At 43.4% G+C, this 19,120-nt stretch overlaps 1 protein-coding gene across 2 annotated transcripts in view; it reads right to left on the bottom strand.

The window, feature by feature from the left end:
* Positions 1 to 19,120, bottom strand: part of REEP3 (receptor accessory protein 3) — a 173,451-nt gene that overhangs the window by 99,240 nt on the left and 55,091 nt on the right. For both annotated transcript variants that reach the window (XM_040361983.1, XM_040361982.1), the window contains exon 2: positions 6,217 to 6,289. In XM_040361983.1, the coding sequence (XP_040217917.1) occupies positions 6,217 to 6,289 (73 nt within the window). The remainder of the gene's footprint in view (positions 1 to 6,216; positions 6,290 to 19,120) is intronic.

The raw sequence follows: 19,120 nt of genomic DNA on the forward strand, positions 1-19,120 counted from the left end.
AAATTACCGCTCTGAGGACAGAGACGGAGTTTTGCTCAATTTTTATTGGCAAGAAGATATGTTCTTGTATGAATGTTCGTGCTGCCACAAGCTTTACACGCAAAAGCAAGACCATCTGGCTTCCTTGTCCTTGGGAATTCTGCGCGCTGATTTATTTAGAGCAATGGTGACAGTCTAGACCTCAATATATATAATACATAAGCATTAAAGCTGAACTCCAGTGATAGTCAATATCTTCCGGGTCCTGTGGCTGTCCCACTGCATACTGACCACAGGGGGTCACTCACTCAGAACTGACACTGTTCACACAGCCTGTATTTTTTTCAGTGAATACCAGGCATTACGTGATTGGACGAAGTGGAGATTGTGATGTCACCACCCCTCCTCTTCACCATGTCCAATCGAAAAATGTCACATATTCATTTAAAAAATACAAATCATTCTATGAATGGCATAGGGGGACCCAGGTAGCAGGGGGAATCTGTGCCGCCCAGGCACACCTGCTACGCCTCTTGTGCACGCCTATGATATGCATACTTACATTGTGCCAAGCTGGACCAATGTATGCAATGAAAATTATACCCGGAGTTCAGCTTTAATCCCCAAGTTCTTTACCTGACAAGAAACCCTGCAACTGTTAGCTGTCTGCCAATAAGAGATGTTGAATTAATACAGTTGCCATATGGGTATTTTATCTATGTATTTAGCCATTGGTCTGGAGTTATTCAGCTTTATTAGGGCTTGTTCATATTATTTACGATGCTCTTGTTGAATTGTTTTCTTTGTGCCCTGTTCAAACTACAATGCAACAGTGATGAGCAGTGCACTGCATACGTGGTGCATTTTTATGCCGCTCAACTCACTGCTCACCACTGCACCACTGCACACTGGAACATATTGTGGTGCATAGAATTGAATGAAGATTCAATTTGGAACAGGTAAAAAAAAAAGGAAATTAAAGTAATACAGGATTCACTGCCACTACACAAGTCTCCAGCCTGTAGGGCACAGGTGTCAAACACAAGGCCGTGGGCCGAATCCGGCCCTCCAGGTCATTTCATATGGCCCTTGCACCTCTCCTGCAGCTGCAGGAGAGCTCCAGCCTTCCTCTGGTCCTCCTCAAGATCCTTACTTTCTGCTTTCAAGCAATGCATCCAGCTTCTTCCCAGCAGCAGCATAAGGAAAGGGGGTGCACTGTGATGTAAGGGAGAGTGGGGGACTCAACTTCTGATGGTTGGGTGGCTCTTAACATCTAATGTAAGGGGAGGGGATGTGCTGGACATATAATCTTACAGATACAACTTTTTTTTTTTTTTTAAAAGCCCATGGCGTGTGAAACACACCCAAAAACTCCACCCGGGGGCCCAAAAAAGTGCCAAAAAAAGTGCACACACATAAAGAGTGACATAAAACGTGCAACGGGTGTTTACACTTGTATTCCACTAGGAAGGATCTTACCCTGATCCCTGGGGCGTTAGGCTCCAGACGGGGACTGAGGTACTTCACTTGGTCCATCTGCCCGAAACCAGACGGACCCCGTTCTCTGGAAGGTCTGCCGAAACAAACCCACCCAAGTACTAGGTGGGGTTCCTCCAAAGGGAGACCCCATGAGAGCAGGTGAACTAAGCCAGAAGGCCATGTCCACCCACTCCCACGACGTTCAGGGCAGGCCCGAGGATCCACACCCTAATAATCACACAGTGACAAAACATGTAAGACAACCAACAAAAAAATACAACAAAGTGACACGCACGGGATAAATAAAAAGAAAGTGGGGAGAAGGAAGATGAGGAAGAGTGAAAAGTGACCATCGTGCAATACTATGGCCGGCCCTCCGGCCAGGAATCAAAAATTCTTATGGTCCCAGCCAAAAGGCCCGGCCATATAGGCAGGTGCAAAAAAGTGTGTGTGGTGACGTGACTGAGGTGCCAATACTCAAAGTGCCCTCTCAAACACTTGTGCAAGTACGGGTTTTTCTCTCAACCCTGACCAACTCTTACAGATACAACTTTTTTCTATTGAAAAGCCTGTGGCGTGCAAAACACACACATAAAGAGTGAAACACAAAAAAGTGCAACAAGTGCTGCATCAAACGGTCCTCCGCAAGAAGGACCCGACCCTGATCCCCCGGGGCGTTAGGCTCCAGACAGGGACTGAGGTACTCAAGTGGTCCGAGCAGCCAAAGCCGACACAGACTCCATTCCTTGGAGGGTCTGCCGAAACAGAACCCTCCTAGTACTAGGTGGGGCTCCTCTGAAGGGAGACCCCATGAGAGCAGGCGAACTAAGCCAGAAAGCCATGTTCACCCACTCCCAAGACGATCAGGGCTGGCCTGAGGACCGGCACCCTACTAATCACACAGTGACAATAACGTGCACCAAACAAATAAAGACATAAAGTGACAAACACGGGGGAAAATAAAAAAGAAAGTGGGGGAGAAGGAAGATGGGAGAGTGAGTGGAAAGTGACTATCGTGCAGTACGATGGCCGGCCCTCTGGCCAGGAAACAAAAATTCCTATGGTCCCAGCCAAAAGGCCCGGGCCCTAGAGGCAGGTGGTAAAAAAGTGTAGTGGAGATGTGACCAAGGTGCCATACTTGTAAGTGCCCTCTCAAACACTTGTGCAAATACGGCACCCCTGGACTGCCACTCCAGGGGCACAATCTCCACAGGTTTTTTAACAAGCCCTGACCAACAGCCCGGACCAGCAGCACCCTTCCCAGCCAGGAAGGTAGGAGCTCTGAGAGATTGTGGAGAGCCTACGCCAACAGGCTACTCCCACTACTCCCATCCCTCCCTCTTAAAGCGGATGTGCCACTAAAACAATATATTAAAAGCTAGCAGCTACAAATACTGCAGCTGCTGACTTTTAATATAAGGACACTTACCTGTCCTGGAGTCCAGCGGTGATCGCAGCAGAGGATGAGCCGATCGCTCGTCACCCTGCTGCTCCCCCCTCCATCCACGGTGAGGGAACCAGGAAGTGAAGCGCTGCGGCTTCACTGCCCGGTTCCCTACGGCGCATGCGCGAGTCGCGCTGCGCCCGCCGATTGGCTCACACGCTGTGTGCTGGGAGCCGAGTGTTCCCAGCACACAACGGGCGACAGACGGGATGTGACGGAATGCCCGTCTTTCGCCCGTAGCGTGTGGCCGGAAGTGGGTGCAAATACCTGTCTTTAGACAGGTGTCTGCACCCCCCTCCCCCCTGAAAGGTGTCAAATGTGACACCGGAGGGGGGGAGGGTTCCGATCAGCGGGACTCCACTTTAGGGTGGAGGACCGCTTTAATCACATTCGGGAAATACTAACCGCTCCCCCAGTGGGAAGGAGGAGCTAGTGTTCTCTCCCGAACAACTGACCGGGGCAGGCACCACAAAATCCAGGCCAGAAGGCCAGGGATCCCGGCCCTTCAGCTTCGACTGCATGTTTCTTACAGATACAACTGGCCCTTTTAAAGGACAATCATAATGCTGATGCGGCCCACGATTAAATTGAGTTTGACATCCCTGTTGTAGAGTGTTAGCATACAGGTTGGTGTCAAAGAACTCCTAGGAACATTCACGTCTTCTACTGCTAACTTTTTTTTTTAACTCAAATGACAACTAAAATGGTAATTTTCTGGTCAAAGCAATTACAACATCAAGTGTTCTAACACAGAGGCATTCTAACATAAGCTATAGAAATGAAAGGGAAAGCAAAGTGTGAAAACCTGCAACAAACAATGACACAATGACTAGTAAAAGTCATCACTGCCAGCTAACAAAAAAAAACTCCACTATTTGCAAGATATCTACTATGCAAATGAGCACTCAGACATGATTGCTGCTTGGATGCTCAACAGAGATTCAACACAAGAAATACAAATCTGATTATAAAATGTTTCTAGAATCGGAGTGATCAGGTGCAGAGATTGTTGTACGATAAAATTGATTAAATTAAATAATTGTATAACAGCCCTACCGCATATGAACACGTATAACCACAGAAGGCAACCTTGGGAAACCTACAGCGTTCGAAATCCATAGATTCCCCATCAATGCTAAACAAATTTACTTTGCTACCTATTGTATTCTGATAGCTGGCACCCACCTGAACAGTGACTGCAACTGCTTGGCTCTTCTTCTTCTTGACTATTTTCTGTACGGCTCCTTTGATTTCTCAATTGAAGTTTGTTGAGCCGGGTGGTGTTGGCGTGGCCACCGATGGCTTGAATTTCATCCGATTCACAGGAATCAGATAATATTCAAGCCATGCATGGCCAGCTTTAGGCCCCTTTCACACTGGGGTGGGAGGTGCGCTGACGGTATAGAGGCACTATTTTTATCGGTGCTATACCTTTGGAATTGCCGCGGAATTGTGGCGGTATTCAACCACTAGCAGTGCGGTTTTAACCCCCGCTAGCGGACAAAAAACGGTTAATACTGCCAGCAATGCGCCTCTGCAGAGGCACATTGCGGCGGTATAGCCGCAGTGTCCCATTGTTTTCAATGGGAAGGAGTGATAAACACACCGCTCCTTCACCGCTCCAAAGATGCGGCTAGCAGGACTTTTGGAGCGGTCCTGCTAGCGCACCGCCTCAGTGTGAAAGCACTCGGGCTTTCACACTGAGGCTACAGGGCAGGGCAGGTTTTTCAGGCGGTATTTAGGTGCTATTTTTAGCACGACAAGTGTACCATTAGTATGCAAGACAAGATCCTGGCACACACCCTTTTGACAAAAATCAGACGCTCGGTTGGCCAACAATCGTACCGTGTGTACAAGGCTTAACTCTAATCTGCTGTCTAACAAGCAGCTAGGTTGGAGCTCACCCGGTCTGTATTAAATATTGGATGTGTTCAAAGACCAGATCGCAAGTCTAAACTTGGATACTACTACCCAACATCAGGGCTGTGAGCAGGGAAGCAGGAGTCATACTAGGAAGGCACACATTGGTAAGTTTGGCTATCAGACAACCATATTTCACATATTGGGCAGTCACTAAGCTATCTACTGGTGTCTGAACCATTTAATGTAAGGTAACTACTTTCCCTAGCCTGAAAATTTATCAAGACATATACAGCCTAAATCTATTATTAGTCTGTACGGTTTATATAAAGCCAACATTTTTTTTATCATTTTGGATAGGGGAAAAACCCTCGGCAGAGAAAACCGGTCGTGTGTACACTTTTCGCCGAGGAAACCGACGAGGATCTCGTCGGGCCAAAAAGAGAACATGTTCTCTATTTCCTCGTTAGTCAATGGGAAAAGTTGGCTCGCCAAAATCCTCGGCGGCTTCACAAGGAACTCGACGAGCAAAACGATGTGTTTTGCCCGTCAAGTTTCTCGGACGGGTGTACGGGGCCTTAGATTTTTGCTGCTGTTAGAGTCTTCACTGGGTGCACATTACCTATCTACTTGTCCTAGTCACCAATGTCACTGTAATTTAAAGTGGTAGGAAATACAAATGTTATAGTTGTCACCAGAACAGATACAGGGGAAATCTTACCAAGGAAACACCTAACTGCCCAACAGGGAATGTCCCTAACTTTGGAAGATTTCTTCTCAACTGCCTGTTGTATCTCTGGGACAGGAAGTGAAGGTAAAACCCTCCAAAAAAAAAACAGGCATAACTGATTTCTCCTCAATACATTTATGACAAACAGGCTTTTGCAATGTGTATATCAAGCTGTAAATGCAAGCTCAGCGTTTGCTAGTGCAGCACAGCCCCATTCATATGTGTGAAGGCAGAACTGTCTGCTGAATGCGACAGAGGGTATACATTTTTCCATGGCATGTGTACAACCCCCTCCAGCTGCCTTAGGGGAGCAGTATTGTGGCTCCTATTTTTTAGCCCTTAGGTGCTGAGCACACGCAAATATGCGGCATCTCGACTGAGGGGCCATGTGTTTGCATGCATTGGCGTAGATAGAGCTGTGCCAAGAGCATGCGCACTGCACGCACCTGGCACAGTGACCAGTGGCTCACAAAATTCTTACAATCGGGAGTTTTCCGATCATGTGACCGCCGTGACAGTCAATCATGTCGGTCACATGGTCACAAGCCCCGCCTGCCTTAATGCCAACCCCTTAAAAGGGCGGGAGCTAGCACAAAGGGGATAACCACCATGTCATCCCCCACCCTAGACCGCAAGTGTAAACTAGGCCTTACTGGAAGAGCTTTTTTTTTAAGTTATAAACAAAATACAGAAATTTAAGCTTATAGGTTGTTCTTCTACTTACATATTCTTTCACATTTTTCGTCTTCACAGCCTTGTAAGAATTATATGCTGGGTACATCATCCCAAACACCAGCCTAAAATGGAAAGGAAGAAAAACGTTATAAGCACAATACCAAGAAAATAAACCGAAGGCACACATTAATAATGACATACAGTATATATATATATATATATACATATATATATATATATATATATATATATATGTGTGTGTGTAACCCAGTACCCCAGGTCTGGATGACATGTGATTTAATTAAAGTTGCCCAAACATAAAAAAAAATTAAAAATTCAGAACGTTTGTTCAATTTTCTAATGGTTAGTGGGAGCAGGATGGAAATTTCTTCCAGAATGAACTATGTTTTAGTATATGTATTTTACGTGTTAATAATTCCAATCGAACACAAAATTTTATGTTAAAAGTTAATAAAATTTTGAAGTACTTTGATTGTGTTGACATTATTAAAGGTACTGATGAGATTTTTACATTCACTCAAAAATCTACCAGTGTATGGCTTGCTTTAGGGTGGGTAGACTTCTCACAGGAGCAGGAACAGAAATAGTAATTATTCAAACAAACTGCACAAGGAGGTAACGCAAAAGAGTAGCAGTGATCTGTGGGGAAGCTCTGCTGATTTCTGTCATCCAATCACGTGCAAGGAAAAATACAGTTTTTTATTTTCCTTGCATGTGATGGAGTATTATTTGCAAAGCTTTACCTCATTTACCAAGCTCTGGAAAAAGTGTGCTTTCAGTGCACAGTGTATTTGCCTTCAGTAAATCAACCAGTAAATCAACCCCAGAGTCTTGTGTTAATATAAAATTATCTTACAAGACACACAGAGCTGCGGCTCGCCCCCTGTTCTCTTCTCATTGACTCAATGGCTGTGATTGACAGCAGTGGGAGCCAATGGGCTCCCGTTGCTATCTCAGCCAATGAGGAGGGAGAGCCCTGGGACAGCCGAGGCTATCGTGAACATCGCTGGATCGTAGGGAGTTCAAATAAGGATTGGGGGGCTGGGAGGGCTGTACACAGAAGGTTTTTTACATTCATGCATACCTTCAGAACCACTTTAAGCTCCAGCAAGTGGTCTCCTTAGTTTCCAGACGTTTAGTGAGTGTTGTCAAAACAAGAGGGGAAGCTACACCATGGTAAACATGGCCTTGTCCTAACTTTTTTGGAATTGGGATGGTACTTTGCCAGCTTTTTGTTGTCCCAATTCTTTTGTTGCTGCCATCAAATTCAAAATGACCTTTTTTTTTTTTCTTAAAATAGTAAATTTTCTCATTTTAATCATTTGATATGTTTACTATTTTTTATTGTGAATACATTATTGGTTTGTGAGATTTGCAAATCATTGAATTCTGTTTTTATGTAGATTTTACACAGCATTCCAACTTTTTGGGAATTGGGGTTGTACCAAGTCCATCTGAGCAATGAGCAAGAGAGGATGACTACAATCCTACATATAAAAGGACAATAGAGAATTAATGTATGCATCCTCTAACAAGAAATTAGCAGGCAGCAAAAGAAAATGTGAAGATTTGGATTAGGCTGAGAGTACTAGAGTACTTTTTTCTGGCACAGTTTTTTTATTGAAGTATATAAGAAACACAAATAGCTGAGATGATCCCACACAGGGGATATGAGTCGTAAGCATACATGACACAACATAGGAATACACATTGAAAACATGTTCTGTATATAAAACTGCTGAATAACAATAAGGCCCCTTTCACGCGGTCGGACCGTTCAGGTCCGCCTTTCAGTTTTGACGGCGGACCTGTACGGCCGCTCCATGCAAGCCTATGGAGCATCGGATGTCAGCGGAGACATGTCTGCTGACATCTGACCTGATCCGCCAAAATCAGACGTATGGCTATACGTCCCCATCCGTCCATGGCGGATCGGGTGAGATCTGATGAAAATGCACAGCATGTCTGTTTTCATCAGATTTCTCCATAAGAGACAGCGGCGCTGCACAAGCCCCTCCCCGCTCAGTGAGCATAGAGGGTCTTGTCATCCTCTGGCTCAGCGGAGATCAACGGAGAGATGTCCTGCTGAGCCAGCAGTAGCTGGCGGACTCCATAGCGACGGAGTCCGCCTCGTGTGAAAGAGGCCTAGGGTCAACTTAGGGTGGCTGAGCATTAATTGCTCAGGGGTTGGGGTATGGAGCAGTCCAGATGTTTTGGAAAACAAAGTTTGGACTGAACTCATAAGAACAAGAGAAAAAATAAACAGGGGGACAAGACGGAACAAAAAAAACACAAAGGGGGGGGGGGGGGGTCAAAGAGAGAAACAAGAGCTGAAAAGAGAAGACACAGAAGGAAAAGGAAGTTCAGGGTTGGAGAGAAAAGGGTTCCCCCAGGGGGAGGTAGAGGAGGTCAGTTAATGAGGCTTAGGCTGGTCAGGGGTACAAAGTTGGAAGAGTGTAGGACCATCACAGGCCCCACACCTTAAATAGAGTATCTGCATATCTGCATTGATTGTTTTTTCAACCCCAGTTTGGTGTCACTTTAAAGACTTACTCAAGCCAAAAGAAATCTCCTTTTGGTTAGAGCTGGTTCACACAGGGGTGATTCGTCAGGCGACTTACCTGCCTGACAAATCGCGCTCCATTCTGCACTATGGAACCGTTCTAATAGGAGCGACTCAAGTCTCTCCGACTTAGAAAAGGGTTCCTGTATGACTTTGGGACGACTTCAGGGCGACTTGCATTGACTTCAATACAGAAGTCATTTTGCAAGTCACCTCTGAAGTCGTGTGCAGATTGCCTTGCCGAGTCGCTCGGTAAGTCGTGCTGCCCCAGTGTAAACCTGCTCTTAGGGTGGGAAAGAGATATTTTTTTCTGTCATGATTTCTGTCTTTGACCTAAAGAGAGATTTTCCCTCACTTTCTCTTCCTGTGTCACCTACTGGGTGTTGGTAAACCCCAAAGACTTGTGGTGAAAATAAAGTATTGTGAAGGGCAGCTCTGAATTGATACTAAGGCCCCTTTCACATTGAGGAGTTTTTCAGGCGGTACAGCACTAAAAATAGCGCTACTATCCCGCCTGAAAAACTCCTTCACTGCAGACTCAATGTGAAAACCGAGGGCTTTCACACTTTGTTGGGGGTTGTTTTCTCTTACATGTTGTCCTTTGCCTGGGGTCGGTTTATTAGGGGTAGAAAGGAATACAATAGTTTCCTGTTAAACAGAGCTTTTCTGTAAGAGAAAACAACCCCCAATTATACTAATGTATTGGTATTATTTCTCCTCTCCAGTGCTTTAATTTATGGATCCCCATCTAGTAAGCACCAAAAAGGAGAAGGAAAGGGAACAGTCACACTCTGAGCCACCACCAGACATGTCAGACCAGGAAGGAAGGAAATGGCTATAATCTGAATCGTAAACCTTGTTTTTCAGAGCTCTGAAATATATTCACCACATAAGAAACCAACATAAAGCAACACACATGAAACAAAGCTACACTGCGAATGTACTACAATGCACCGCAAATCATTACTGGGAATGTTAGCTGAACATCTTACTGTAGTTTGACAATAGCTGTGCATGGATTTTATATACCGACTGGAACAAAGCAACTTCTTTTTTTTTTTTAATCTAGAAGCTGGTTTCAGCTGAATCTAATTTATTATGTTCCGCACTGTGAGATTTATGGCTGGTCTTGCTTAGCCATGTCTGGCAGTAAAATGCCCTGCTTTCAGCTTCCCGGCTGCACACAGAAATTAATGTAGCATTCTTCCACTGCAGCCTAACCTTAAAAAACCTTGACAGCGTGTTCTTACAGAAATGTGCAGGGAATTGGTTTCTAGAGCGTCACTTTTATAAATGACTCAAGGCTAACACATTTATGATTGTTCTTCATGGAAATGCGTTATGGTACAATAAAAAAGCAAAAAAAAATATGTTTTTTGCAATAATTCAGATTTATATTAATGTGATATTAATACTGGTGTCTGGAGAGTGCGAGGGAATGAAATCTTGTTCTGACACCTGAGGGGGAGACTTGTCAGTGTTCAGCACGTCCAGGGAGTAAAGTGGGATGGGAGCCAACAGAATTACTGGACTGGTTAGACTAGTGGGGGGCATTTTTCTTGATATAGGAGCCTCAAGTGCGTAAAAGGTACGCTTATAATATTCACTGAAAGTGAAAAAAAATTACTTGTGTCAAATTTGAAATTCCTTTCGCAAGATGCATTATAAGAAGACAAGAGAAAAATAAAAAACATAAAGAGAAAGGTACGGACAGCACAGAGAAAAGGAAGATGTGAGAAAACCCAAAACCTTTCCACTTTAACCCACGCTATAGAATATTTATTTTTCACTGACCTTTGTAAGTACCTAGGAAAGGAAAACACAATCTGCCATCTGCAGGGGCGTGAGGGCCACACAATAAGTGACAAAGGGCTGTATACGGCCCCCCAGGCCTCAAGTTTGGCATTAAGGGGGTGTCGATGCCTAGGGTTTTAGTACACTGGCACAGAAGAGCGGGGGGATTGTCATTGTAAAGCCAAGATTTGAACCATGTATGGCCAGCCTTATGCCGCGTACACACGATCATATATAAATCCTGTATAATAATAATAATAATTTTTCGGCATGAAAGAAAACGTTGTTTTTCAGCATGTCCAAAAAACGAAGTTTTTCCAACTTCATCATTAAAAACTACGTTGCCTACACACCGTCGTTTTTCAAAAATAATGAACAAAGCGCGGTGACGTACAACACGTACAACAGCACTCTAAAGGGGAAGTTCTATTCGCCTTTGGGCTGCTTTAGCTGATTCCTTGTTAGTAAAAGACGATTCGCGCTTTTTTGTCTGTTACAGCGTGATGAATGTGCTTACTCGATTATGAACGGTAGTTTTACTAGAACGAGCGTTCCCATCTCATAACTTGCTTCTGAGCATGCGCAGGTTTAAAACGTCGTTTTAGCCCACACACGATCATTTTTTACAACCCGAAAAACGTCATTTTTTAAAACGACGTTAAAAAATGCAGCATGTCCAAAAAAACTTTTGTCGTTTTTCAGAAACTGAAAAACGATGTGCAGCCCACATACGATCATTTTAACCCCCTTAGCGGTAAACCCGAGCGTGACTCGGGTGGGTTTTCAATGTTAGGATCGGTATCCCCGAGTCACGCTCGGGGTGGACGTGCAGAGTGTGCAGCGGCGTGGCTTACCTTCTCGCTGGATCCACAGGCAAGTTACTTACCTTGTCCCTGGATCCAGCGATGCCACCGCGCTGTGTGAGCGAGCGGGTCCTCCTCGCTCGATTCACAGTGTCCCCGTGTGCCGCCGATCTCCGTTCCCTGCGACGTTACGACGCACGGGAGCGGAAAACGGCGCCAAATTCAAAAAAGTAAACAAACACTATACAAACAGTATACTGTAATCTTATAGATTACAGTACTGTATGTAAAAAATACACACACCCCTTGTCCCTAGTGGTCTGCCCAGTGCCCTACATGTACTTTTATATAATAAAAACTGTTCTTTCTGCCTGCAAACTGTAGATTGTCCAAAAGGGTCCCTTTATGTCAAAAATGGTTTTAGATCAGCTAGAAAACAGCGATAATAAATTATAATCACTTGCAGAATTGTGCGATAGCGATTTGTGGGGAAATACGTCATAAAAAAATAAAAGAAATGACAGCGACAATTCTGCAACTGAGCAAATTTCTGTGATTTTGAGTTGATTACATTATTGAATAATTTTTATTATAATTATATTACTATTTGTTATAATTATTTATAATTATTTATTATATTATAATTTATAATTTTGTTTTAAAAAAAAAAATCATACCCGGGATGCCTACAAGACTCTTGTTTGGTCAGATTTAAGTGAGTTATTCCTAAAAATTACAGGCCTACAGTATAAAACGCCAAAATTTCCATGCAAAATAATTGTACCGCTTTTGGTACGTAATTCCAGACAGAATAATACCGCCAGGGAGGTTAAATGACGTTTTTTAAAATGACGTTTTCTTTAATGCCGAAAAATGATCGTGTATAATATATGCGGCATTAGGCTTGGTTGTTAGTGGTAGTAAAAAGATTAAACAGTGCCTGTGGTCAGTAGAAGGAGAAATAGGACCTCATCATTGGTATTAGTGGGAGGAATGGTGCCCCATCATTGGTATCAGTGAAAGAAATGATGCCTTATCATTGGTGTCATTGGAAAGAATAGCAACCCCATCATTGGAACTCATCTTACATACTGGAAAATTACAGTATATCTAAAATTTCCTGCAATCCTATTTGAACATTTTTGTCTCTGCAAACATTCATATTTGGGCTTTTGTGAGACATTTGTAACTCTGATATAGGATTCTCCACAGCCAAAAACTTTTCCTTATTCAGTGTTTTGTTTTGTCTTTATGTAGATTACTCATTGCAACTTAAATTGTAATTTCCATTGCATAAATACTGATTATCAGAATATGGGGAAAAAGGGGATAAGGCTGTTTCAAGGCCCCCCTTTTCCTCATGGGATTCATGGCAGGGGGCAGTTTCTGGGTTCCCTGTGGTGTTTAGGTGGGACTCATTGGGATTGGTTAAGCCCAGTGAGTTGCTAGGGGTAGAGTGGAGTCTAGGATAGGTCAGTATTTGCGTTAGGCGGGAAAGGTTAGGATTGGTTAAGGCATTTCTGTTACTGGGGAAAATTGTGGAGTTTAGGGGTTCAGGATAGGTCAGTTAGGATCATCTGACCTTCCAGAACTTTCCAGATTTGGGAAAGTCCCTATTTAAGGAGCTGGTTCCGTTGGTTCGGGTCCAGCCGTTCCAGGGGAGAACCAGCAACGGATCTTCCCACCCCCCCTTCCCTTGTCGCGGTTATAGCCATGTGGTAAGTCAAAAATTTTCAAGTTAAGTTTAAGGGGATATTTTATGGAAAAATTTTAAGGAAATTCATGCAGCTTGAGTCGTAGTGGCTGAGCTGTCATTTTATTTTGTACAGTTGATTGGTTTAAGGTGAAAATATGTGATGTTGTTATTTATGTTTAATTTAATTAAACCAATGGTTATGGCCACATTTTATCCAAAAAATATATATATATATAAGTTAGTTAAGGTAAATAAATAAAGTTAAGTGTCTTTATTTATAATTAATAAATTATTTATTTAAAAAAAATTAAAGTGTGTGGTCTCAAATTATTGGTATGTCCAGGCATCCTGCTTATAATCCCATATTATTTTATAAACCTCCAAATGTTTTTCAGCCTCTGGCATTCTGTACACAGGGCTGCCAATACAGGCTTGGTCTCCATCAGTGCAGCTGGGGTGTTTGTATGGAGCCACATGATTTCCAAATGCTACCCTGACTGCCGTGGGGAGGTGGGAGCTCAAATGCTGGGGTTATTGATAGGTAAAGCCAACACTGCACGAGAATTAAGCAGCTGATGTGACTGTATTGAAACCTGTTGTTGCGTGAGGCAGACTGAGCTAGGTCCTGCTGACATGTGAGAAAGGTGAACGTAGCACAACGTTGACTGCCAATATAATCATAGCTGCTACGATCTCACGCAAAGCCAGCTTTTCCCAACAATTGTGTGCACCTCCCCACTGGCAATGACATCAGAATGCTGAGGATATCCCCATGCCAAAATATTTTCTCCCAACTCTCAAGCCAACATAGACCACAGATGATTAGTTTTAAACACAAATGGATTCTTCCATCCACACAAACAAGGTAAATGGAGGATCGTTTTGTCAGCAGTGGCTGTCCTGTGGGTAGCAAGTGATCAGGAGAGGATATGCCACTTCCTGCGAATCTATCTACAGGCCTTATATATTAATTGAGTGCCAATCGATATTGAATATTTAAAAGTACTTTTGTCCTTAAAATATTGCATGAAGACATCATACTCACCCTGACTCAGCCCAGAATCTCACTGCCCAACCAGCACGCAGAACTTGACCTTTACAAAACCCTCTCCGGCTATAAAATAAATGCGACCAAGTCGGAAGCTCTCCCTATTAACATCCCAACGGCAGAAGTACAGCACTTGCGTCAGTGCTTCCCGTATCACTGAAGATCGACAGCCCTGAAGTATTTGGAGGTCGAGATCACCCCATCCTACACAACCCTGTACCAGGCTAACTTTCCTCGCCTGTTCCGTTCCATCTGAGACCTCTTACAGAAATCGAATGTCGTATACATATCCTCGGACATTTAAAAGCCATGTACAAAAAATAGAGATGCAATTGGGATAACAGAATTCACAAAGATACTAACATTATACAAGCAGATTCAATCAGATCTTGTTCTGAGCAAAACAATATCAGATATAGGTGTCTCTTTTAAGCTTAACCAATTATAGACAACTGAGGCCTAAAACAGACTAATCTGATCATCCACCTCTACATGGACAATATTAGAAGAGATGCGCAGGTCATACAAACACTGGCGTGAAAAGGGAATACTGTACATAAATGACATCTGTGATAAGGGAAAAATTTTACAGTTTATTGACCTGCAGAGAGCATATAAGTTACCCAATTCTGACCTATATATGTACGTCAGAACTACCACTACCTAGATGCCTTCCCACATTGGGAACGCTGTGTACCTATATCCACTTGGCTTTTTCTTACAAACTCTTCCCCCAATCTCAGAGGTATCTCACTCTTCTACAACGCTATACAGAGGAAAACTATTTTTGCAAAGTCAGCTCCCCTGATCAAATGGGAAACAGATCTTGGCTGTACTTATTCCACCCAACAATGGGCCAAGGTGTGTAACTCCACATACGCAGTTACATGTTGCTCTACCCTCTGGGAACTGTCTACCAAAATATCCCTGAGATGGTACCTGACTCCCGATAGGCTTTCCAAATTTGGTGGGCTGCAGAGTGATAGGTGCTGGAGAAACTGTGGAGCTAGGGGGACCCTGCTCCATACATTATGGAGTTGCCCCCTACTAACACAATTTTGGGCGTCAGTCTTTTTCGTAATCTCCGGTGCCTCTCACCTGGTAGCTGACCCCCATCCAGCTCTAGCGCCTCCTGTCCCTCGGTCTGGACCAATTTCCAGTTCTATCGAGGCACGCTGTCCTACATGTTTTGTTGTCTGCTCGGTTATGCATTACAAGAAGAGATGCGCAGGTACAATTCAACCTCTCTCAGGTATCTGAATCTTTCAGTAATTCTCTTAACTACAGCCATGATGTGCAATAATTTTGTATTAGCCTATGAAAATATGCAAGGAAGGCGTGCTGCAGACATCCCTGTCACTGGGTTTTCATAAGAAAGGGAACAGCAATCTGACAAGGATTTCCATGCTGTGGAACTGGTGCTGCCCGTGCTCCATAAATATTTCATTATCTTTTGATCTGCCAATTTAGGATACTCAAAGGACCAAGATTATGAATGTGTTCATCTAAGAAAGATTTTCTATACTAAAGATCTTTGGTAGTCTAGTTGCTCTCAGGAAATTCAATATGTAGAGCTGGAATTTTCCAGGCATTTCTGTCAGCGGAAATATAATCTTTTTGAATGGCCATTTCATCATTTAATATAATTCAATGTTTTATACCGTATTTTTCGCTCCATAAGACGCATATAGGTTTTAGAAGCGGAAAACAATAAAAAAAAATATTCTGAACCAAATGGTTTTGGGTCCTGCTGGGAGCTGGCCGTGGACCTGTACAATACATTGTAATCTTATTGGATTACACTACTGTATAAAATCATTTGACCTCAGTTTGCCCCCCAGTGCTTTGTCCAGTGCCCTTGCCTGCAGTTTTACTGTTATTTCTGGCTGGAAACCGCAAAAGCGGTTTATGACCTGCTGGAAAACAGTAATAGCGATACAGAATCACTTGCAGAATTTAGTGATAGCGATTAGTGGTGAAATTCGTTATCAGACACAAAAAGTTATTTCAGACCAATTCCTGCGACTGAGCTCAGTGATGTGCAGACTTGATGCTCTATAGACTGCGGTACGGATCAAGCAGTGCCCCCAAGATTCCCATTTACTGGAGCACCTGGTATGAAAGTGGATGTTGAAGATGACAACCCCTTGGTCTACCTACAACTATTTTTGACAAATGAGGTTATTAAAAAAATTGTTACGGAGACAAACCGGTACAAAGAGCAACAAGCTGCTACTCACCAGAAGTTTTCAAGAAGTAGAAAGTGGGAATCAGTGACCAAAGAGGACATTTGGAAATTCCTGAGCCTAATAATTATTTGGCAATAAAACCCTGTAGAAGAGGTATTGGACAACCAATAAATTACTTGCCACTCCATTCTTTGGCACAGTCATGTCAGATTACAAATTTTCCCTGATAATGAAGTACTTGCACTTTGAAAACAATGAAGGATTTGATGAAACTACTCATCCAGCACCAAAACTCGGGAAGTATATAAAAAAAATCTGAAGAATTTCCACGGGAGCTATGTGCCAGATAGAGACTTCAGCATAGATCAAAGTCTAATGGCCTACAAGGGAAGGCTCAGGTGTATATAATACATGGCATCAAAGAGAGCACGATTTGGCGTAAAATCCTTCATGCTCTGCGAATCAACTGGTTACATTTGGAATTCTGTCCTATACACTGGGAAAGGAACCAAATTCAACCCAAAATACAGTACAGGCATACCCCGCTTTAAGTACACTCACTTTACATACACTCGCGAGTAAGGACATAACCGTGAGTGTATGTAAAGTGGCTCTCAAGCTAAAGCTTCAGCTGAGTAATCTGTGCACAGATAGTTCAGATTCCCCACTACTTGGAAACACACTCCCTGACCCACCCACTATAGTCCCTGACACCCCCACTATAGTCCCCGACACCCCCACTACAGCCCCTAACTCCCCAGAAGTAAAAAAAGGTATTGCTTCACTTTAAAGCGGGGGTTCACCCTATCGACGGGAAAAATTTTTTTTTTTTTTTATTTTACCTTAAAATCAGGCATTGTAGCGCGAGCTACAGTATGCCTGTCCCGAATTTTTTACCGCCGTACTCACCTTGTAGTCGTCCATCGAAGATTCCGGGGAATGGGCGTGCCTATGGAGACGGAGGATGATTGACGGCCGGCTCTGGCGCGTCACGCTTCTCCGGAAATAGCCGAAATAGGCTTGGTCTTCACGACGCGTGCGCATAGCCTGTGCGCAGGCGCCGTGAAGAGCCGAGACCTACTCCGGCTGTCTTCGGGGAGAGTGACGTGCCAGGGCCGGCCGTCAATCATCCTCCCTCTCCATAGGCACGCCCATTCCCCGCGGGAGCCGGAATCTACGATGGACGACTACAAGGTGAGTACGGGGTTAAAAAAATCGGGACAGGCATACTGTAGCTCGCGCTACAATGCCTGTCTCGATGGTAAAATGTGTCGGGGGGGGGGTGAACTACCGCTTTAAGTACATTTTCGTTTTACATACATGCCCTGGTCCCATTGTGTACTTAAAAGTGGGGTATGCCTGTAATTATGGAATGGCAACATCTTCCGTTCTTTCACTGATCGAGCCGCCATTGCTAAATCAGGGCTATTGTGTAACTACAGACAACTTTTACACATGTCCTGAACTTTATGAGTTCCTTCTGCAGAACAAAAGAGACGCCTATGGAACCGTTAGGGCTAACTGGCGTCACATACCACCAATCTTTGGCAAAGAAGCTCAAGACTGGAGAAATGGTTGCCTGGCAGAAAAGTGTGCCTAATGAATACAATCAATAATACCTCCACTCTCATGGTACACACAAAAGGTGTAAAAGACATCATGAAGTCACAAGTAGTGATAGACTACAACAACACAATGGGAGGTGTTGACAGAGCCGACCAAGCAATGACATTCTATCCAGCAATGAGAAAACAAAAAAAGTATTACAATAAGATCTTCAGGCATCTTTTTTGAGCAATGCTTGTGGAATGCCTACATTCTGCTCAAAAAAAAGAGTGACAAGCCTGAGGTTCATGCTGACTTTATATGGAAAGTTACAGATCTTTCTGAACCACCAAACACCAATGGCTGTGAATAGAGCTGGACGTCATGCTGCTGGCGTTGTCATCCCGGAACACCTGATTAGTCGTCACTTCATGGACCAGATCCAACCAACTGAGAAAAAGTCAGAACCCACAAGGATGTGCATGGTTTTCTGCTCAAAGCGTGATGACAGTGGAAAGAAAATCTGAAAGGAAACCGGGTTCCATTGTCCCGATTGTGACGTCAGACTTTGTGCAGTCCCATGTTTCAAAATTTATCATAGCCGGGATGTTTACTGAAGGAATATGACTAGTAATATTGCACCCTTGTTTGGACAAAAACATTTTCAGTGTTTTTGATTTGATTATATTATTGAATAAAATTTATAAAAAAAAAATGTATTGTTATTATATTATTTTTTGTTATTATTTATAGTTATTTATTATATTATAATTTATGATTTCAAACTTTATCATACCCGAGATGTCTACTAGACTCTGGTTTGGGCAGATTTAAGTGAGTTATTCCTAAAGCCCCGTACAAACAATCGAAATTTCCCGATGGAAAAAGGTCAGACTGACTTTTTCCATCAGAAATTCCGACCGTGTGTATGCCCCTTAGGACTTTTTATCGAGGAATTCCATTGTGTGTACAGGGCATAAGAATTACAGGCCTACAATATAAAATGCCAAATTTCCATGCAAAACAATTGTACCGCTTTCAGCATCTGAAAAATCTGACATAATCATACCGCCAGGGAGGTTAACATAAACTGGCCGAACAGCCAGCTTCTGTCAGACCAGCTGCCGTACACACAGGCAGAATGTCGGACGGTTTCTATTGAACCGGCCATAGTCATCTGTAGGGCCGAAACAACTAATCGATTAATCGACAACTAATCGATTATGAAATTAATCGATTACAATTTTCATAATCGATTAATCGGCCAGTAACATAATGGGGTTAAAACAACTAA

This window comes from Rana temporaria, chromosome 8 (genome assembly GCF_905171775.1).
Source record: "Rana temporaria chromosome 8, aRanTem1.1, whole genome shotgun sequence".
In the NCBI taxonomy this organism is placed as follows: domain Eukaryota; kingdom Metazoa; phylum Chordata; class Amphibia; order Anura; family Ranidae; genus Rana; species Rana temporaria.